The 23653-nt window shown below is 41.5% G+C and overlaps 2 protein-coding genes across 11 annotated transcripts in view; one reads left to right on the forward strand and one right to left on the reverse strand.

Annotated features, from left to right (window-relative positions):
- The window catches only part of NECAB1 (N-terminal EF-hand calcium binding protein 1), a 104807-nt gene extending 86631 nt beyond the window's left edge, over positions 1-18176 (forward strand). Inside the window, exons 8-13 of the mRNA XM_072151553.1 lie at positions 2150-2226; positions 3279-3332; positions 5890-6002; positions 10931-11008; positions 13417-13508; positions 15142-18176. Coding sequence (XP_072007654.1) covers positions 2150-2226; positions 3279-3332; positions 5890-6002; positions 10931-11008; positions 13417-13508; positions 15142-15170 — 443 coding nt within the window. The 3' untranslated portion in view covers positions 15171-18176. The remainder of the gene's footprint in view (positions 1-2149; positions 2227-3278; positions 3333-5889; positions 6003-10930; positions 11009-13416; positions 13509-15141) is intronic.
- C5H8orf88 (chromosome 5 C8orf88 homolog) overlaps positions 2245-23653 on the reverse strand; it is a 50092-nt gene continuing 28683 nt past the window's right edge. For 9 of the 10 annotated variants that reach the window (XM_072151563.1, XM_072151557.1, XM_072151554.1 and 6 more), the window contains one exon: positions 20041-20224. In XM_072151563.1, coding sequence (XP_072007664.1) covers positions 20110-20224 — 115 coding nt within the window. In that variant the 3' untranslated portion in view covers positions 20041-20109. Of the gene's footprint in view, positions 2308-3217; positions 3311-20040; positions 20225-23653 lie in introns of those variants that run through there. The other variant, XM_072151555.1, reaches the window with a different exon arrangement.

Raw genomic sequence — 23653 nt, forward strand, 5'->3', positions numbered from 1 at the left:
CAAGGGCTATCCTCACGTCCCATACATTCACCTACCACCCGTTCTACCTTTATAGGTAGAATCATGGTGGTAGGTTCCCTTTAATACTTTCCATCTTTTCAGGCTAAATCATGGTGGTTACTTCTTATCTATAACAAGGATCAGCCTTTGTTGTTTTGAAAAGACCCTTTAGGTTTCATGGGGGAGTAGATACCGATAAATGGGTCTATAAATCCGATCAACAAAATAATAGCGAACGCATCTATTTTTTTGCGTATTTCAGAAATAAAATTAGTAAACAAATTGTTAGTGTTCATTGGACCTTATATTTTTGCATTAAATGTAGTCGCAGTTTTTGGTGCATTATTTGCATACAGGTCGTCACCACATCCTGTGACCTGTTATATAAAAATGATAAAGGGCAAGGAGGGTTTTAGTTATGAGGAAAGGCTAAAATAATTACATTTATTTAATTTTAAGAAGAGACAACATGATATAAATATATATGTGGCCTGTACAAAAAATTTGGTGAAAACCAAAATTACAGAACTGTGGTTTTGTGCCCCAAATTGTATTCACTGATGGCTGTAGATGGAAATTTTTTTTTAAAAACAAACTCACATCTGAAAAATCCACACCGGTGCTTCCTCTTGCATTGTGCATTTATACATGGCTTTCTGAGACACTAAATCTTTAAGGACCTGTGGGGGGTTTAGAGTCCTAAATCGCCATGACGGTTCCTTTTAAGGCAAGGGCATATGTCTTTTTTCAACTATACTAACTATATAGTAAGCTGATATAAGGTTGGATTTACATGTCTCCATAACCAACCAAGAAAGGAGGGAGAGTGAGCGCTCTTCACCCTTCCTCCATTTAAAGACAAGCGACAAACAAATCTGGCAAAATACAGGGCATGTCCTATATTTTAGAGATGCGGTCACCTAGCCGAATTGTAGTTCAGTTGGTCATATGGTCAAATTGATGACTGTAAGTGTGTAGGCACACTTACTAAGGGTCCGTTGGATGCATTTACGTTGGGTTTCCCGACTATTTCTGATTTACGCTGAATTGCCCTGGTTTTTGGCGCATGCGATCGGATTGTGGCGCATCGGCGCCGGACAACCCGACTAATTCAGACAAACCGCGGAATTTAAAATTCAAATTGCGTCGCAAGATCAGCACTCACATGCACCGGTAAGAAGAAGTTGAACTCCGGCAGATCTCAGCGGGGAAGCGACACATGCAGGAAATTGGACGCACGATCTTAGTGAATCGCGGCAGCTCCGAATCCTCGTTGGACATTCCGGATCGGCGGCGTCAATGGATGTGTCCAGATGTGCCCCAATAAGTCTGTGTACTAGCCCAAACTTTGTGGTATGTCTAGCAAATGGACAGACAATACGGTTGTGTGCATGTAGCCTTATACAGTATATCTTTATACTGATGACCTCTATCCATGGGCTTAGAGCCACTATAGTTCTAAAAAAGATCACTGTTATTAAAGTCATGGAGGTGTGGAGCTCCAGTATGCAGTCAAGCTACCCTGAATCCTAGCTGACACTCCTAACGCAGCCCCCTCAGAAATGAGGGAAGAGGGGCATTAGTTGAGAGTGACTCTCTGAAGAGAAATCCTGAGAGAGGGAGAATGAGGGGGTTGAGAGACATTGGCTGTGTGTTACTAACTGAAGGGAAATCAGCCCCCTCATTCACCCCTCCCACAGGAATTCTCTTCAGCGAGTCACACTCAACACAACCAGGTCTCTCTCTCAATTCCCTCCCTGGGGGCTGGGTTCTCAGTGTCAGCGTCAGTGAGGAGGAGGGTAGCTTGACTGTATGCTGGAGCCTCCTTGACTGGATCTTTAGTAATGGTGGGCATAAATTGGAGTCTCTTTTACAAGAATTGCGTCTCTAATGCCATGGATAGAAGCATCAGTGAAACATATATAACAACATGGTAAAGGTACTGTAGGTGGTTTGTGTGGGGGTCGCTGTCCATATAAATGGGATGTACATCATTCATGTAATAGGTGACCCTGAGCTCATGACTGTAACACTATGAGGGGTGTCACTTAACAATATGTAATATTGTATAAAAAGGAACGCACAGCCATTTCTCTCGAAAGAAACCTGGACTATTTTACATGCGATTACTTATTTATTCTTCCCGTAGGCTTGCTAGATGAAGACAACCAGTGGATGACCCAGATAAACAGACTCCAGAAACTAATTGACAGACTGGAGAAGAAGGTATTGAAATGTATCAGCTGCGCTTTTCTTCTTCTATACCATTGGTTTCTTGCAGGCAGCTAATGCTCCCCGACTGCTGCGCTACAGAATACAATGGAGAGACACAAATAAAACGTTATCATTTATAATTACAGGCAGTCCCCGGGTTACATACAAGATAGGGTCCATAGGTTTGTACTTCCCATATATACTTGAGTATAAGCCTAGTTTTTCAGCACAAAAAAATGTGCTGAAAACCCAAACTCGGCTTATACATGAGTAAAAAAAATATATATATCAAAACTCACCTTTCTGGCTTCCCCCGCTGCTGGCTATATACTGGGTCAGTGGGCTGGCTATATACTGGGGAAGGGGCTGGCTATATACTGGGGAAGTGGGCTGGCTATATACTGGGGCAGGGGGCTGGCTATATACTGGGGCAGTGGGCTGGCTATATACTGGGGGATATAGGCTGGCAGGCTATATACTGGGGGCAAGGTGCTGGTTATATACTATGGGGCAGGGTCCAGCAGGCTATATACTGGGGTGGCTGTGACCAATGCATTTCCCACCCTCTGCTTATACTCGAGTCAATAGGTTTTCCCAGGTTTTTGTGGTAAAAGTAGGGGGCTCGGCTTATACTTGGGTCAGCTTATACTCGAGTATAAACGGTAAGTTGTATTTGTATGTAAGTCAAAACTGTATATTTTATAATTGTAAATCCAGACAACATTTTTTTTGGCCCCAGGGACAATTGGAGTTTAAAATTTTTTTTGCTGTAATTGGACCAATGATTATTAATAAAGCTTCATGACAGACACCTTACAGCTGATCATTGCAGCCTGGGACTAAAGTAACATCCAGAGAGCTTCACCAAAGGTCACAGTTGGCAGAGGGGTCCGTCTGTAACTAGGGGTCGTCTGTGTCCTTAAGTAGGGCACCGCCTGTACTGTTCCTAAGCTTTGTCTTTACTACCACAATGTAAATGTAACAACATCTTACATTTTCATACCATTCCGATTCCATTTTCTTCTAAATCGCTTTCTGTATTTTCTTGGTTTTTGTTTATAAAGGATTTAAAACTGGAACCCCTTGAAGAAGAAATCTTAGAAGAAAGCACAAATACAGTAAGTAGTTCAATGATTTCGGCTTTCCCAGCGGAGAGCTTGGCTTTAGTCAGTAAAAGCTTCTAAATGTGACATTTTCATCCATCGACAGAAAAGTTTTTCCTTTTCTTTTAAAGTTTTCCCAAAAGTGAATTTTTACCATCAAGGAATTAAAAAAAAAAATACATTTAAAAAATCTTCTTCTGTACTTATTGTACATTATAAATTGTGAGATATAGGAATCAGCACAGGGGATCTGCTGTAATGTAAAGTTCAATGTCAATAAAGAAAGAATTGTTTCTTGAAGGGAGACTATGGACCTCACCACCGCAGGCTGTATCACAGCTCCTCCTGTCACTGCTATAGTGTGCAACCAGAAGCCTATTATTGCTTTTGCTAAGAGCAGAGGGCAGAGGCTGTTGAGCAGATGAATGCAGAGAGCAAAGAGCACAGCAGTGTGATCACAAGCCCCAATGTACTTGAAGAAGCCTGAATGGGTCTGTAATATAAATCCATTTTCACAGTCCTGCTCCTACTAAGATTTAAAACAAAGGTATGGTTACACATATCTCCAAAAAAGTTTGAACATACCTTTGTGTTGTTAGTAGCAGCTGGATAGTGAAAAATGATGAAACTCCAGTATTGTAGCTGAACTTTGTGCCTGGTGTGAGATTTTACAGCACAGAGCTTCCCCATGCTGTGAGTCACCACTTTAGTGGAATCCATTTTGAATACTGCGGCAGTTACTCAGAGGAGAGGGCCAGTTCTGTATTCAGTGAAGATTCACCAAATTGCTTCAAGTCCAGCTGTAATCCTGGAATATAGTATAAGTATTTTCAATCCTGCTGATACAAACTACACATATATGGTTGCACAGATCTCCAGGGAAAATATCTGACACTGTCTGCAGTTTATTATTGTCAAAACTCAGGAAGACTTCCATTAAATTGGTTTCATGAGAAATTCGATCTATAACTGGGAGATTTACTGTAGCCTGCACCCCATGGTTTACACTATAGGTGAGCCACATAAGCTTTAACCACTTGCATTCAGATTCCTGAGCCAGGGTTCTCCGAAATGAAATAGTACTGGCATAAAACATGGGATAGCTTTCCTGCCGTGCCCTTTGGGTGGAATAAATGAGAAGTCAGGGGAAGATACAAACCACCGGAGGATGAATAGTAACAGGAGATCCATGACCTTTTCCAAACTTGTGTTCAAATTGTTATTCTCTGCTTTACCTTTGATGTTTGTTCAAATGTCTTCGTATATATATCTCCTCCATACATGAGAACACCATTATAACAGGAGCGGTTAAAGGGAATGTCTTAAGTATATGTAGCCTTAGTCGCCTCTGAGCCTTAAAGGGATTGCCTCGTTTATAAACCTTTTGTCATAGAGAACTTCTGAGTTTAAAAAGACCATGTTCTCTTCTAATTAACGAGGTTGTTACTGTACAATGCACCAGGGCAACGGTTGGTCGGCAGTGACTAACTCGCTGCATTTTCCCATGCGTAGCCCCAGCCTTAAAGGAAATCTACCATTAAGATCAAGCATGATAAACCAGGGATACTTGCTCATAGATCCAGGCAGTGTGACTGTGGTAATCTTCTTATATTTGTCATCCATGGCCTCCTTCCTCCTAAAATCAACTTTTAAAAATATGCTAATGAGCATGATTGGCTACCGTAGCCCATCTGTGAGCGAGCTTTACAGACCATTACACTATCTCACCATTTCCTCCTGCTTCCTCAGCCCAATGAATACAGCAGGAAGTGTTCACTAGTGTTGAGGCAACAGGGGGACGGTTGAGACAGTTTAACAGCCTGTAAAGCTAGATTATAAAAAGAGGCTAGGCTAGCCCCTCAGGTCATTAGCATAATTCTAAAAGTTGGTTTTAGAAGGTAGGAGGCCATGGATAACAATTATAAGAAGATCATCCCAATCACAGTGCCTGGATCTATGAAGAAGTTTCCCTGGTTTATCATGATGGATTTTGATGGTAGATTTCCTTTAAGGGACTTTTTAAGATGAAGTGAAATAAAAGTCTGCCTGCAGCCAGTTTCATAGTTCTGAAATCCAAACAAAGGGTAAACCCCCAGCTCTGAAGAATTAAGACTGCCAAAAATGTATAAAATCATGTTAAAAACATGTACAAAATGTGCATCCCATAAAAAAGCTGAACAGTCCTCCTTTGGTTGGATCTGGTATTTTAACTTTGATTGAAGTCAAAACTTTACTTACATTTTTGCTCAAAAATCTCAATTTCTGAATATTAGACATATCTCACATTTATCCAGTGACTGATGGAGATGTCAGTGTCAGAAAAATTATTATCTTTTATAAGTAAAGTGAAAAAAAAAATCTAAAAATAGATGTATAAATATATGAAATTAACGCGTCAATGCCCCGACCTTGTAATAAGAGCTCATTTATAAGTAAAGAAAACATGAAAGATTCTTCACACTCCAGAGAACGTGTCAGCGAGGGGCAGATTATCCCTTTGTCTTCTATCCATGATGAATGGCTTCCCCCTCATGTCACTGTCACATTATGTCCATCTTTCTGAATTCCTTAGCACATAATGATCGTTCAGCGGCAGCTCTCCGTCATCACCGAGGAGCTGGAAGAATTCCGTCTTTCCCTGAAACACTACGTAGAGTCCGTGAACACTCAGACGGGTTGTTTACAGTGAGTATTATGTCTGTCTTATCTAATATTGTCCCTTGTATCTTGCCATGTGGATAGGATTTCTATTATTACTGGTGAAAACCCAGGAAGAGCAGCAAGGTGGCTCAGTGGTTAGTATTACAGCCTTGCAGTGCCGGGGACCCAGGGTCAACATCTGTAAAGAATTTGTATGTTCTCTCCGTGTTTGCGTGGGTTTCCTCCGGGTCCTCTGTTTTCCTCCCACACTCCAAATCATACTGGTAGGTTGATTAGATTGTGAGTCCCATTGGGGACAGAGACTGATTTGTAAAGCTCTGTGCAGCGCTGCGTAATGTGTATAGCTGCTGTGTGCACTATATAAATAAAGGAATTATTATTATTAAGTAATAGCATTGAAAGTGAATAGTGTAGTTACAGCTTTCAACCACTGAAAGGCTTCGGAACCAACTTCTTCTGGCTCCATGCCCTCTGTTTCTTTGGTACCAAATATATAATTGTTGCAGGGACCGCAGGTAGGACCCCAACTGATCAACTGAGGATAAGCCAACAATTTTAATTCCAGGAAAACCCCTTTAAGTGTAACAATTTATGTTACTAATAAGTAGAAAAGAAATAAAACCAAGTGGCACTACCTCATTCAGCCTACAGGCGCATTTCCACTTCCTTCACGGCAAGACACAATGCAGAAACTGTAATCTCTTGCGGTGCTGCAGCCACCCAGTATAGCTTGTATAATCCACAATAATAGATATGGCGTTCCACAATCGAAAACTTTCATTTAGTGATAAGAAGACAGAGATATTCGGACGTCTCCGTGTTTTATTATTACTAATGAGCAGGATAAGTTTGGAAAATTCCATATCTTCTATGACATGTGGAAATAAAATGGCGCCAACAAGAGGGACAAGTTGCAAAAATATTATGCATATTTGTTTGGCACAGTATTCTTGTATAAGGCCTCATTCACACGGGATGTTGTGTGGACATATTATGGCTGGATATAGGTCCCCATAGAGCACAACATGTCCTCACCGTACCGGGCCGTAGGCTTTATGTTTGGATATAAGAATGGCCGTGCAGTGTTATTTCCTATGGGGCTCACCCCTCCTCCTCTCCAGCGTGACGTGTGCTCGCCCACACATGTTCATCTGCATGTACCCTTAAGCTAACCACCACATAGGAGGGGTAAAGTTAGACTAGACAGACACCTGGATAAATCAGTGGGGGACATTTATAATTCCACCAAACCTCCAGCAATGGTGTACATCGGGATGGATGCACCGACGTACAATTCTAAGCCAGAATTGTGCCACAGCATACAAACTGGTGTACAAGCCTCGATAAATGTCCCCCAGTAAGTTTTATGGGAGAAAGATAGGACGCGTCGTGGGCGCCGTGAGCCCATTGCCGTGTATGGGGGACGTATATACCGTATTTTCCGGACTAAAAGGCGCACTTAAAAGCCTTGGATTTCCTTGGAAATCCAAAGTGCGCCTTATAGTCCGGTGCGCCCTATATGAGGGCAGCGGACCCTACTTACATAGGTCCCCGCTACCGGAGACAGCAGATCTCCAGCGGGAACTGCAGACCACGCGGCACGAACAACTTCTGCCGCGTGGTCTGCAGTTCCCGCTGGAGATCTGCTGTCTCCGGTAGCGGGGACCTATGTAAGTATTCCATTCTCCACCTCCCCCTCACCTTCCCCGCGTTCCGCGTCTCTTCTCGGCGTCGCGTCCCGTCGCGTCTCCGCCCCCGACCCTGCGCCTTATAGTTCGATGCGCCTTATATATGGAATTATTACATATATAAGGCGCATCGGACTGTTGCGCCTTATATTCCGGTGCGCCTAATGGCCCGGAAAATACGGTATGCTGTGTATACATCAGCCATATATACGCCCCCCATACGTTCATGTGAATATAGTCTATATGTGGAGTGTGCTACCTTGGGTTGTTGACCATGTAGTTATAAGGCTGCATACAGATCTGACCTCACTCCTATATCTATGTATTTATGGCCCTGTGGTCGAGCAAGTGGGTGCAAATTGTTGGGTACCCGTTTTGAGGTTTCTTTGGTTGGCTCACTCCTATATCTGGCTGCATATTTTCTGAGTATTAAATAAAAGTGATAAAAACTTTTAATAAGGGCTTTGCGTCAGTTTTCTGCCGGACTTTGCACGTTCTTTTAGGTTCAAACTGCTTGCACAGGTATTTAAGAAGTGTCTGCGCCACATTTGTGTTGCACGTGACCCTTTTGTGGGCTCAGTCGGACCGTGATTTTATTCCCATCAAGGCATTTACATTTAATTAAATTCATTTGCCATATATAAACATTTCTTCAATTGGATGTTAATTAAAAAAATGTTCCTGTGTGAAGATAATTTCTCATAAACATAGCCATGTTGTCCCTTAGAAATGAGATGGCTTCCTCGGATACGACCACCTCACACTCTGGCAGCGGTGGCCAGACATGCGCTAGAGAGTCCTGCCGGACCACCAGGATGCAGTTATCATTACCACAGGATGGCTGTGCAACATGTAGTAACTCCCAGACATTTCATACACAAAAACAATTTGTTTCTTTGTACAATCCCTCCAGCAGAGGTGGCCGTGTCCAAGGAAGCTATCTCGTTTCTAAGGGACCATATGACTTCAATTATGAGAAATTATCTTCACACAGGAACAATTTTTTTTAATAACATCTAAATGAAGAAATGTTTATATATGACAGATTAATGACACTGAATGTGACTGCCCAGACAAGAATATCCCTTTAACATGCAAAGTCCGACAGAATTGTGTCGCACGCCCTATGTTAAAGGTCCACAAAAAAGTGAAAGTGATGCACTCTGTCGGAGCAGTGCAGGGGGCGCCAGATTTATGAAGAACATGCACCAGAAATCCTGAATCTGGCGCCCTCTGCACACTACACAGGTAACTGCACATTGTACAGAATGCGCTGTTCTTAGTAAATGTGCCCCATAGTCTTTTACCATTTAATATTTATTCAAATGCCTAATCCTGGATAAACAATCGGAAACTGGGTCTTTATCTGCAGATCACATTTCCAACTATGGCCCATATATATAAAAACTGCTGCCATCTGCCTTAGTGCAGTTTGCGTCACATTATTTAATAGTGTCGAACGCTCCTAGTAAATCTGGTCTGTTTTCAGGATGTGACCCAGTTGCACCTTTTTTATTTCTTGGAGCCCTTTGCTTCATGCTGACGTGACACAATTGTGTCGAAACACAGTAATAAATGTGGCGCAAACATTGAACAAACGCCACCCTTTAGCTGCACAGTTTTCAAAAGTGTCAGACAAAATGCATCCGCGTCAAAATTGTGGCGCATAAACATAATAAATACGTGTGCAAGCTCCAAAGACACTTTTTTTTCATGCAAACTTAGACATAAAATTGGCGCAGACACAATAATATATCTGGGACAATGTCTGTAACTGCTGGTATCACCAGTTTTTTAGATCACAGAGCCAAAAGTCTGGTGTGATCTGAAAGATGAGACTCTTTATCCCTAACCCCTTCCCGACGCGTGCCCTACTAGTACGGCGCGCGCCGGGCCCCGGTGCATGGAGAGGCCTCGGCCCACGTGAGTCTTTGCTGTATATTGCTTACCGGTAACACCCGCGATCGGTGCTAGCACCGCGGATTGTCTCTCCCCGCTGACGTCATGGGGAGCGGTGATCCATTGCCATGACAGCTTCAGGTCTCACGAAGGCCCGAAGCTGTCTCGTTTTAACCCATTCATTACAATGTACTAATTGCACATTGTAATGAATGAGGAGTAAAAACCCCATATACTGCCATATTGTAGTATGGCAGTATATGGTAGGATCAATCAGACAACCTAGGGTTAAAGTACCCTAGGGAGTCTGAAAAATAGTAAAAGTAAAAATAAAAAAAGTTAAAAAAAAAAAATTATATAAAAACCCCTAAAAATTCAAATCACCCCCCTTTCCCTAGAACTGATATAAATGTTAATAAACAGTAAAAATCATAAACACATTAGGTATCGACGCGTCCGAAAATGTCCGTTCTATCAAAATATAATAACGGTTTTTCACTGCTTTTTACCACATAACGGAAGTCGAAAATGGCACTTTTTTGCCATTTTGAAAGATATAAAAAAATGTATAAAAAGTGATCAAAAGGTCGCACAGTCCTAAAAATTATAGCAATGAAAACGCCATCTAAAGTGGCAAAAAATGACACCACCCACAGCTGCTCCGTACACCAAAGCATGAAAAAGTTATTGGCGCCAGAAGATGACAAAATCCCCCCAAAAAATTTTGTACAGGAGGTTTTAATTTTTGTAAATGTATGAAAACATTATAAAACCTATATAAATTTGTTATCCCCGTAATCGTACTAACCCAGAGAATAAAGTAGACCTGTCCTTTGTGGCGGTTCAGTGAAAGCTGTAAAATCCAAGCCCACAAGAAAACGTTGCAAATGTGTTTTTTCACCATTTTCACTGCATTTGGAATTTTTTTCCCGCTTCCCAGTATGCGCCATGGAATATTCAATGCCGTCACTATGAAGTGCAATTTGTTATGCAGAAAATAAGCCATCACAGAGCTCTTTATGTGGACAAATAAAAAAGTTATAGATTTTTGAAGGTGGGGAGTGAAAAATGGAAGTGAAAAAACTAAAAAAGGCCAAGTCGTTAAGGGGTTAATACGAGACCAGCATGTTTCTGTGTGCTATGGAACTGGGGAGACTGAAGTGACAGTCCTCTTGCAGCCTGTGGGCCTTACTCTTCTCAGTTAAAATATGACTCTTCTCTCCACATTTTCATGGATGCACATCCCAGTGCCCCCTATTCTGATGATCTGATGTGACCTTTTTAGGGATCATTTCAATATATAATGCAATGTCTATGTGAGTGAGAAGAAGCCGTGACATCACTATGTACTTTGTGCCTCCGCAGTGTCTCCATTCAGAGACTTTCCAGTGAGTCTCGCTTTATCATCTATGAATTTTGGGAAAGCAGTAACACATGGAAGAAGTGAGTACTATTCATGTTGTAGCTGTGTGAGTGGTGATGAGTAGCGGCGCTGGAGCATCGCTTGGCACCATAGTTACTTTTCTTGATTATTTGTGATTTTGCTGTCACATGTGACAGGTGACAAAGCTTCCACATTACATGGACTCCTATAGACCTGCATAGGGAGGGCCAGCGTTCAAATAAATCTGCTGAGAAAGTGGCTGCCTTTAATTGGTGGTGTTAGCTCCCCCTCTCCTCTTCATAGACTTCTATGACATCTCTGTGACCTTGTGAGGGCACGTTCGCACGTTCCAGTTGACTTGTGATTAGAAACAAAATTCGACCAGGAAAATGGATGGGTGAAATACGGATGAAATACAGGTAACCACATGTATACATGCTTACCGATTGCATGCGCTTCAGTTACCGATCGCATGCGATCAGACCAAACTCCTCCCTTTTCCTGTTGAATTCTAGTTGACTTGCATTTAGAAACGTAACCACATGCGTTTCAGTTAAATATATATATATATATATATATATATATATACAATCAAGCGTCTCCCATTTCTGGTTGAATTACACTTCTAAACACAAGTCAACCAGAATGTTTGAACACAGCCTTAAGGTAGGAGGGGAGGCAGAGTAAAAGATCCAGGTTAGCAGAGAAAGAAGTAATTTTCACTGGTAAGATATGCATACACTTGTAGTAATTTGTACCAAGTTTGATACAAATTTGGAGACCATAGGTATATTTTGTATTGGAGTTGTATACAAGTGGCTTTACTTTGTCACCAGAAATGTCATTTTTAAGCTGGTGAGCAGTTCCAAAAATAAAAATGTCTTTGTTAGCATTCTGAATCAGTTCAGTACTTTATATAAGTTTATTCAACACTACCCAGCTCCCTGCCAGCAGCATGTTGTGAGTCCAGGGGGGAGGTCACATGATATAGCTTGTATGTGCCTGTGTCTCAGTCTCCGGGTGGTCCTGCATTCTTCCTCTCCTCCGGACCACCCCCCTTCTTCCACTGCTTGCTCAGTTTGCATAATAGGAAGAGGGGAGGGAGCTGGATGAGTGTGTTGGAGTGTGCTCCATAACACGCTGCTTGCAGGTAATGTAAAATACATTTTTATAAAGTACTAAAATGATTCAGGATACTGACAAACACATTTTTAAAATCAGCATAGCATAGGCTAATGGAACCTGTCACCAGCTATAAAATCACATTGCTGGTAACAGATTCGCTTCAATAAAAAACTATTTGCGAGACACAAAAGGCTTTAGAGTCGGGTGGCACTACCTCATAATCATCGTGTTGACATCAAATAACCAAATCCAAATAACAAATCTGACATCAAGGGAGCAGTGGTGCTCTGATTCCCTTAATGTGAATAGGTCCCAATGGTGCATATAGAAAAACAGTGGAATCGGCACTCACCAATCTTCTCCTTTTCAATGCTGTTTTATACTTACATACTTACAAAAACATTTCATAAATGTAATTTATCGAGGTGAGGGGGTGAGGGAGGACGTGGGTAGACTCACAAGACAATCAAACACATGACAGCTATTTCGCGCTCCCTGCGCTTCATCTGACCTGTTTGCTCAATCTCGATCAATTACTTTTATGAAATGTTTTTGTAAGTATGCATCAATAAAACAGCATTGAAAAGGAGAAGACTGGTGAGTGCCGATTCCACTGTTTTTCTATAAAAAACTATTTGCAATGCTGCTTTCTTTTTAGCTTAGATTCACTGGAACAAATGATAAATTAGTCAGAAAGATAAACATAACATTGAAGGTCAGACCACTACCTAAAAAGAGGTACGTATTTTGGAAAAAGCTTATCCCTTGTAGATAAAAATAACATTAGAACTTAAAGGGATGTTTCCATTTCAGCAAATTATTGTTATTTTCCAATATACTTTCTGTATCAATTTTTAATGGATTTCTAGATCTCTGCTTGCTGTCATTCTATAGAAAGCTTCTATGTTTAGTACTAGTGGACAGAAATCTGACCGTGGTCACACAGGTGCACGGCTCATTACATCACAGAGAGTAATCAGAGCTGTGGGTTATATTTAGCCGTGCACCTGTGTGACCATGGTCAGATTTCTGTCCACTAGTACTAAACATAGAAGCTTTCTATAGAATGACAGCAAGCAGAGATCTAGAAAACTGTAAGGAATTGATACAGAAAGTATATCGGAACATTGTATAGAACTTTTTATCATAAAAGAAAGATATAAATTTGCGGTAATGGGAACACCCCTTTAAGGCAATAATTGTAATATTGAAGAATAATAGCCAATGATTCATAGCAGGGAATCAAACAAAGAGCTAATTTGTGAATATATATCTTCGTAAATGACCAAACTGCAGAGTAAAAAAAACTAATTTACTAATAACACTTCTCTTGTATATACAGCCACCTCCAAGCCAATTACAGCAAGACGTTCCAGAGGAGTAATGTTGATTTCCTGGAAACCCCAGAACTGATGACAACGATGCTTGTACCTGGTACGTGTAATTATCATCACTGCCTTCATACAGCCCCGCTCCCTGGAGACACCTTGACTCATAGCAGAGATCATTCCCTGCTTCAGCCGCCACAAACCAGCTAGAAACATCTCCATGATGATTTAAGGGGAATGTATAATCATAGAACAACATAATGCTTATGATATACATTTAAAGTAAATCTGCCATCAAAATCCACCATGATAAACCAGGGACATTACTCATAGATCCAGGGACCGTGACTGTAGTAATCTTCTTATATTTGTGATCCATGTCCTCCTTCCTTCTAAAATAAACTTTTAACCCCTTACCGACATGTGATGTATTTGTAGGTCACATGTCAGCTGCGGGTGTATTGAGAGGGCTCATGAGCTGAAGGTGAGGTTTGCTGCATATTGCAGCAAACACCCTCCAGCAACACCGATGTTACCCAATTGCCGGCGGCAGTAAAAAGGCTTAGATCATCACTCCCTGTGACATCATTGGGGAGCAGTGATCTGTTGCCATGATATCCTCAGGTCATACGAAGACCCAAAGCTGTCTCGTTTTGGCACATTGCAATAGATGATGTGGAAAATCCCCATATGCTGCCATACTGCAGTATGGCAGTATATGATAGGATCAATCAGACAACCTAGGGTTAAAGTACCCAGGGGGTCTGAAAAATTGTAAAAATTAAAAAAAAAACATTAAAAAAAAACTTAACCCCCCTCCCCTTTCCCTAGAACTGATATAAATATAAATAAACAGTAAAAATCATCAAGGTATCGCTGTGTCCCAAAATGTCTGATATATCAAAATTTAATAAGAGATATTACCGGCGTTTAACCACGTTACCGAAAATGCCACTTTTTTTGCCATTTTGCAAAATATAAAAAATATAATAGAGTGAACAAAAGATCATACAGTCCTAAAAATTGTAGCATTGAAAACATCATCTCATCTCGCAAAAAATGACACCACCCACAGCTCCATACAGGAGGTTTTAATTTTTTTGTAAATGTATGAAAACATAAAACCTATACAAATTTGTTATCCCTGTGATCGGACCGACCCAAAGAGTAAAGTAGACATATGTCATTTAGGGCGCTCAGTGAAAAACATAAAAACTAAGCCTACAAGAAAATGGTGCAAATGCATTTTTTCACCAATTTCACTGCATTTGGAAAATTTTTCCTGCTTTCTACTACACGGCATGGAATATTAAATACCGTCACTATGAAGTACAATTTGCCACGCAATAAACAAGCCCTCACACAGCTCTGTACATGGAAAAAGTTATAGATTTTTAAAGGTGGGGAGCGAAAAATATAAATGCAAATACAAAAAAAGGGCCTGGTTGTTGAGGGGTTAAAATTACGCTAATGAGCTTAAAGTGTAGAGTGTTACCAGAGCTCCCTCATGCTGTTGCTTCACAGGCTGTTACGCTGTGAAGGGGCACTTCCTCCCTCCCACTGTGTGATTACATCAGGCAGAGGGAGGGGAAATTGCTCAGGGACCAAGGGAGGGAAGACAGTGTAACAACTTGTGAAGCTACAGAACAGAGGAGCTCTAGTAACACCCCAGGAGCCCTTTAAGCATTATTTATGTATTATTTATGTATAGTGATTATTTTATCTCCTGTTCTTTACAGCTTCTTGGTGGGTCCTCAATAACAACTAGCCACCAGCTCCTCTGCAGCCGAACAGTGATCAAGATATTACCCAACATCCTACTCTACATGAAGAAACCTGCACTATTGTATCTTCCATTGTGTATCTTCTAGTGTGGCTGCAGCGTGCAGGTGTATGAGCAGGTTTTACGTGATGCACAGATTCCAGTGAAAGATTAGATGCTAAAGCAACCAAACGGGAACACTAAACGGATAATTTGGTGCTGACTGACCTGACCTACCCTTTCCAATGACCCTGATCATCTGCGTTCCATATTCAGCACCTGGAGCCAATTAGGACATTCTGCTCCCCTAGAAGTAGAATCAGAACCAATTAGGCCATTGTAGAAAAAAATAAACTGAGTTGGGGAGAGATAGAAAACTTACTACAAACTGCAGCGTCCTGTGTTACTCTCACAGTAATTTTATACTTCAGTGTGCCAACAGTCACAGTAATGCACCGGCTCAGAGAGTCCCCACCCCGTGCCAGCACACTTTGCTGACCGATGCTACCCAAAGATCCCTCCCCAACTGCTTACCGTGGAGGTGTTGGAAGAGAAGGAAAGGTGCAAATTCTGGTTTCCCCCAGAATTTGGGATACACATAATATGATAGCAAAACCAATAGTGCCCCGGTATCAAATACACAAACACAGCTCTCAACAATTTAAATAGTTAATATCAGCGAGAAAAAAGCTAGGCAAATCATTACTTGAAGAAAATACATATCTTTTTATTCATAGTATTCCAAGTCAAACGCATATCAATATACAAATACAAAAGTCCTGACGAAGCATCAGCGAAACACGCGTCGGGGTGTACCTGCTCGGCCTTCCTCCTGTCTGCCCTCTGCCTGTTTTTACTATGCCTGCGGGTAAGTGCAATATGTAAAGCCAATAACTGTATACACCGGAAGGTACCTCCGGGGTACTAAATAGGCTAGAACTGCATTGCTATTTACCCTCCTTTACTTCATTGGCCCTATTTTTGGGCACTGTCACTAACACTTTTGACATGCTTTCACCTATGGGGCTCTAGACAGAGGGGGGCCGTTTTGGTATTCTGTGTGGTCCCAATTGTCATCTGGGACACCTGGTTCCCTTGGTATATTTTTAATATGATTTGTATATTGATATGTGTTTGACTTGGAATACTATGAATAAAAAGATATGTATTTTCTTCAAGTAATGATTTGCCTAGCTCTTTTCTCGCTGATATTTACACATAATATGATGGCTGATTACTGTTGGATCTTCCAACACAAATGAACAAGAACATCTTACCGCAGTGAATCACAGATTCAGGAAAATCAGAGGGGGCGTTTCCTGCTCATCCAGCTCCTCCCATTCAATACTCACCATGCCTTATGCCTCCTTACTGGTCACAGTTCATGTCATGTGACCACAGTGACATCATCTCAGGTCATTTAGCCTCTTAACAATAGCAAACTGTACACCATGTATGTATCTGACCACATGAAGTCACAGCAGCCTCCATGGACTTCTACTCCTCCTCATCCTCCTGCTGGGATTTCATGTAATCACATACATGGTGTACAGTTTGCCATTCTTAGAAGTCTGAAGGACCTGCGATGTCGTCACTGGTCACATGTCTTGAATGTAACACAAGGCACAGTGTAAAAACATTGACACAATATTTCCCATCTGCAGTTGACTATATGAAGACAGTCCCTAGGTACAAGGAGGCAGAGAAGTGATTTGAGAAGACACAGAGCTGTCAATCAGAATAATTGGGCGTGGCTCACTGGCAGCCCGAGAGAAGAGTCATAAATACCAGAGATGAGTCAGAAAAGCTAATTTGCATATCAGAAAACCATCTGAAATTAGGGTACAGTGTCCCATTGGAAGCTAATTTTAGGTGATTTCGGGAGAACTTGTAACTCTATCAGCTGGCATTGTTAGTCAGGGGAGGGAAAAATTTGGTGACAGGTCTTTAAATACAGTTTCAACTTTTAAGCCACCAAAATGAGTGTTCCCCAGTGTAATGGATACCCCCAATTGCAGAAAATGAATGGTAAAAGAAATGTGTAAATTCAGTCAATCACTACATAGTTTAAGTGTAATTGTTATCACTTTTCACAAAATGAAAATCTGATTGGTGGGGGGGGGCGGACTGCTAAAACCCCCACCAATAACAGGGAATATTGTTCTTAATAATTGAATGAAGCAGCAGCTGTGAGTTCTGAGCTCAGCAAGTTCTAGAGCTCGATCTGAATTAGTGAAAATAGGAACGAAATCTACCATCAGGGGGACTAACTCATAGATCAGGGCTCTGTGACTGGAAATCTTTTTATATTTGTTATGACCACCTTCCGTCTAAAATCAACTTGCTAATGAGCCTGAATGGTTATGGGTACATTACCAGAGCCCCTCGGTATTCTGGCTTCACAAACTTTTGTTACACTGAAGCAAATCTCAGTCTCACCCTCCCCACTGCACTTCCTCTAATCATAGCAGCAGTGAGCACACGGTAGGAAGGGGGGGGGGAGTACTCCTGTACAGTGTAACAGCCTGTGAAGCTGCAGCATGTCAGGGCCCATAGCCTTTCTGGCCTATTTGAATTATTATAAAAGCTGATTTTAGTAGGAAGGAGACCATGGATACAAATATAAGAAAATCAGTCATGGTGCCTGTATCTATATGTAACTGTCCCTGCTTTATCATGATGGATTTTGATTTTCCTTAAAGGGGCTACGAAAATCAGGTGAATGCTGCACCCTCTCCTTTATTTGCATTACCAGACTTGGAACTTCTATGGATTTGTTAGGTGCAGTCACAAAAGCTTAGAGCGGGGGTTCAGAGGAGCCCACAGAAGATTCAGAAGTGACCCAAAACATCATATAAAAGCTTTATCTCATTTCCTCCACATCTGCTGATGCTATTATTTATTGTCATAGTAACAATAATTCCAGCATAACCTTACATCCTAGTAATTCCTAGCACTTACATTTGTAACTTTTGTGCCAAACTTTAATAAACGTTTCTTCATGTTCTGTGATTTCCGATTATTTTTTTCCCTCTGCTCTTCCTCGATTTATTTGCATCTCATCTGATATAAGTTTTTGGCAGCAAAAGGCAAAAAAAAACCCCAAAACAACAAAGAAGAAGCCGTCTATGAATGTACTTATATATGGGGAGAAGGAGGTCAAAATAAGACAATTTTCCTTAAAGGGGTTGTACAAAGATGTCAAGGTATCCTCTAGCCATGAAATAAGGGATACCTAACTGATCAGCGAGGGTCACACTGCTGGGACCCCCCCCTGATCACAGTAACAGGACCCCAGCAATCCAGAGATTAGAGGTCTCATTCACTCTAATGGGCGTCGGAGTGCCCTGCTTTCCAGCCACTGTCCTTCTGAAGATAGCTGAATCACCAATTTCACACTTAAAAGGACCCCCTCACTATATTTTACCCTATTAACCTACCAGGTAGTGTATGCAATGTCCTTCCTAGAACTCCCTCTTTCAAAGAATTTTTTTTTATTTATAGGTAAAGGGCAAAGATTATCTTCAAAGTCAGGCAAATATGACTCTTTTCTGTCCATTTCACATGAGATGAGTCCAATTTAGAGGTTGCAGGGTGTAATAATAATAATAATCACTTTATATAGTGCACACGCAGTGCTGCACAGAGCTTGTCATATCAGTCCCTGTCCCCAATGGGGCTCACAATCTAATAAACCTAAGTATGTTTTGGAGTGTGGGAGGAAACTGGAGGACCTGGAGGAAAGCCACGCAAAGATGGAGAGAACATACAAACTGTTTGCAGATGTTTAGTGTCATTTCATATGTCCTTATCTTTAGTTTTAAAGATCCTAGAAAAATGCTTTTGGTGACATGTTAAAGGTTAGAATCACATCTTTCAGGTCACATCCAGGTTCTGGTTCTGTAATCTACAGAACTGGAGATGCAGACTAAGACATCATTGGACATCCAAGAAATGAATCTAATTCATACCTTTTTTTTTATGCCTGATGCAGTCTGAAAGAAGAGATTCTTAACTTTAATACACCACCATGTTTCTAGGAGCTATAGAGATAGAAAGATAAAAAGAAGGAACTCTAGAAAGGACATTTCCTTCCCGTGGGGGCTGAGTAGTCTAAGAAGCTAAAGACTCTAATTCTGGCACAGGAGTCCAACATTGCTTAAAAAAAATGTCGCTAACAAACAATCAATTCACATTTTTTACGCCAGCAGAAGAGTGGAATTTTTTCCCGAAAATGTGCAACTTTTATTAAACATTTGAATTCCAAAAGATAAAAGCAGAAGCAACAAAAGAGTCACAAAAAAAGTGCTAAAAGGGGAAAATAATGTGATAAACCCCAAACCCTAGGACATGCACGGTGCAACGCAAACTACATTCTAAAAATAATTGGATTGTAAATGTATCTCACGGCAGACGTGGTTCTATATTGGGTCATATGAACCAAAAAAGTTAAATACATTGAGAACATAAAGATTGTAGGATATTCTTCTTAAGGCGACTTGTAGACTCTCTATAGACCCAGAGAATGTGAAAATCGGGAGCATGATTTTTCTAGCACATGCGGTGACATAGAAACAGACCTGAAAAATCTTACAACAAAAGTGAACAAAACAATGGAGGTTATATAGGATAATAGGATCCTCATAAATACAGTATATATATATCTATATCTACAGAGAGAGAACTGACGTAACATCACAGGTAAAGGCACGTTCTTCTCCCGGAACATAAAACAAACACATTATACAAACGCAACATAGAAAATGTCAACAAACAAAAGATAAATAACATAAAGCGGCCACCGATTATACACAACAACATAAAGTATATACATAGAAAAAAAACCCCGTCTCACGGTAACAGAAAGACACAAAAATAACAGAACTCCCATTTTTATTAGGAAGATTTTATCGGATGATTGCCCCTATAAATTATAAGGCGGAGATCAGCGAGTCATTGTCTGACAGATGATAGGAGTGATGGTCCGGTCTGGCAGCTGGATTTGTGTCTTGCATGTAATCTGGCAAGAAGATGTCGGAGACGCGACGGAGGCTGGAACCCTGTGAAGAACAGCGCTATACACATGAGTAACCACAGCACACACTACAGGGACAGTACTGCTAGACCTACGGGCCCTGTACAGGGTCCCTTATGATGACCTTTAACCCCTCAACACCACCTTTTCTGTTTTTGTTTGGTTTTTTTCCGTTCCCTTTATTTCACTTCTCTCCTTCCGAAAGCAAGAACTTTTTACTTTTTCATTTACAGAGATGTAGGAGGACTCATGACCTCGTTCCCTCCCATGAAACCGGCTGATAAACATCAGATAAATTTGAGATTTATTTATGAGCACAGGGAGAGGAAGCAGCTGTTGCAGCACTGAGGTAATCTGAGGGGGATAGCAAAGAAACTGCTGTATATGCGTAACAAAGATGATAGGAAAAGTTGTTTTATATCCCAAGAGCTATTGATATGTGGGGGAAAAACCCTTTACAGTTAGGCCCCTTCCACACTAGCGTTGCATTTCACGTCAGGGTGCAATGCGTGAAAAACTGACGTTTTTGGCTGCGTTTTTGTTCCATTTTTCCTTGGAGTCATTAGCGTTTTTGCGTTTTTCACGCGTGCGTTGTTCACGTTTTTTTTGCATTTTCGGTGCGTTTTTCACGCGCGTTTTTTAAGTCAATGGGACTTTTTCAAAGGGACCATGGTTCGGGAATAAAAAGTTTTATTTAATTGAAAAAGAATGTCTTCTGATAAGTTAGCAGATGTATGCAAACATCTGCAATCTATTCTTCACTGTTCCGCGCGCGTATATTATCTCCCGACAAGTTAGCAGAAGTGAAGAACAGTGAAGAATAGAATAAAAACAGTGACCACAGGATCAATTAAGTGAAAAACACAGTAAAGAACACAGTGAAGAATAGATTGCAGATGTTCGGCACATCTGCTTACTTGTCGGGAGATACTATTTTTGTTCGCACCGTTCCGCGCGTATCTCCCGACAAGTAAGCAGATGTGCCGAACATCTGCAATCTATTCTTCACTGTGTTCTTTACTGTGTTTTTCACTTAAATGATCCTGTGTTCACTGTTTTTATTCTATTCTTCATTGTTCTTCACTGTGTTTTTTTAATTAAATGCTGGAGCTCGAGCAGGGGAATTATTCATGTCACCTAGCAACGCATCCATTTGAAACGCATTGCACTCACATTGCACTTGCAATGCTTGCGAGTGCAATGCATTTTTGATGCGTCTCCATAGACTTGAATGGGGCGGGAAAAACGCGCGTGAAACGCAAAAGTAGAGCATGCTGCGATTTTGACGCGCGTCAAAACAAACGCAAGCACGGGCGTGAAAAACAACGCAAATGAGGAAAGACCCATTGGAAACAATGGGACAGAGTGCAATGCAAGTTCTGCGCGTCAAAAGCACGCGCAGAACTCGCGCGTGAAAACCGCTAGTGTGGAAGGGGCATTACTCTTTAAACCGTGTTCTCTCTACTCCACCAGTTGCTACTTTCATTGTCCTCCCACACCTTGAGGCCGGCTGTATTCTTGAGCAGAAGACTTATCCAGGCTCCTGTCTACGCTTTTATTCAAGGCACGCTATCAATCATTGTCCAAAGAGGCGAATAAGGAGAATTATTCTCACCGTTAATTCGGTTTCCATTAGTCCACCATGACGGCCCCAACTGGAGGATGACCCTTGACCTCTGTAGGGACAGGAAGCAGAGAGGTTAAACACCCCACCCCGGCATCCGTACTCCAGTGGCTACCAAATAACTACACCGGCCTTGGATGCATCCCATTTATTTTATGTTATTAATGCACACAGAACAACAGGTAACTTAAATTTTTGAAAATTCAGGGTGGGAATATATATGGGCCGTCATGGTGGACTAATGGAAAGCGAATTAACGGTGAGAATAATTCTCCTTTTCCATAGCGTCCCCAATGACAGCCCCAACTGGAGATGTACCAGATAAGTAATTTTTTAGGGGGGGGGAGACAACAGCTTGTAAGACCTTCCTTCCGAAGGACTGGTCTCTAGCACTCTGAATATCTAGCCTATAATGTTTGGCAAAGGTTAGATGAGTTGCCCAGGTAGCTGCTTTACATATGTCCTCTAGTGAGGCCCCTCGTTTCTCAGCCCAAGAGGCTACCACTCCTCTGGTTGAATGGGCTCTAATAGTCCCTGGAATGTCCAAGTTATTGGCATTGTAAGCTTCCTTGATGACAGTCCGGATCCATCTAGCAATGGATGCTTTTGAAGCTTTTTTGCCTTTGTTTCTTCCTTTGAACTGTAGTAAAATGTTGTCATGTTTTCTCCAGGACTTGGTAACTTCAAGATAATGCAGGAGACATCTTCTGACATCCAATGTATGCCATTCCCATTCTTTAGCATGTTTTGGGTTCTGACAAAAGGAAGGTAGAATAATCTCTTGATTACGGTGAAAAGATGAGGCTACCTTGGGTGTGAAGGTTTTATCTAACATTAGTACGACCTTGTCCTCATACATTTTGAGATAGGGCTCTTTAATCGACAAGGTTTGAATTTCTCCCAAACGCCTAGCGGTTGTTATAGCTATAAGGAAGGTGAGCTTTAACGTCAGTTCTCTAAGATTAACCGTTTCTAGGGGTTCGAATGGTATTTTCGGGAGGTAATCTAGTACTAATGAGAGATCCCAATTGGGGATATTCTGTTTTATATGTGGTCTTAGTCTACTGGTAGCTTTAACAAACCTTTGGATCCATCTGCTTTCTGCTAGTGGGGCATCGAAGAATGCGCTGAGGGCGGAAATCTGGACCTTTAAAGAGCTTGTTTTAAGGCCCTTGTTAAATCCCGCTTGCAGGAAGTCTAGCACCTGTGAAATATTTGGGGATAGTTGGTTAGGAGGAGTCCTGTCACAAAAGGATACGAATCTTCCCCATATCCTGGAGTAGATTTTGTGAGTAACCGGCTTGCGGCTTGCCTTGAGCGTGGAAATTACCTTATTTGATAACCCCTTGGATATCAACAACATCCTTTCAGGATCCATGCCGAGAGCTGGAGAGCCTGTGGGTCTGGATGGTATACTGGACCCTGGAACAGAAGGTCGTTTAGAGGTTCCAGCCTGATAGGTTCTTCCAACGCCATCTTCCCTAACCACGGAAACCAGTTCCTTTTGGGCCACCAGGGAACAATGAGAATAACTCTGGCTTGATCCACTCTGATTTTCTGAACCACTCTTGATATAAGAGGTATGGGGGGAAATGCGTACATCAGAGGCCCGTTCCAGGACTGGCTGAAAGCATCCCTTTGACCAAATGGAGTCTTTGGTTCCAGAGAGAAGAAATGAGGAACCTTCGCATTTTTGCTGGTGGCAAAGAGATCTATTGCTGGTTGACCCCATCTTTGTGTGAGACGTGCAAAGATGTTCTCGTTCAAACACCACTCGTTTTGGTCTATGACTTGACGACTGAGATAGTCCGCTATCAAGTTCTCTTCCCC

This window comes from Engystomops pustulosus, chromosome 5 (assembly GCF_040894005.1).
Source record: "Engystomops pustulosus chromosome 5, aEngPut4.maternal, whole genome shotgun sequence".
In the NCBI taxonomy this organism is placed as follows: domain Eukaryota; kingdom Metazoa; phylum Chordata; class Amphibia; order Anura; family Leptodactylidae; genus Engystomops; species Engystomops pustulosus.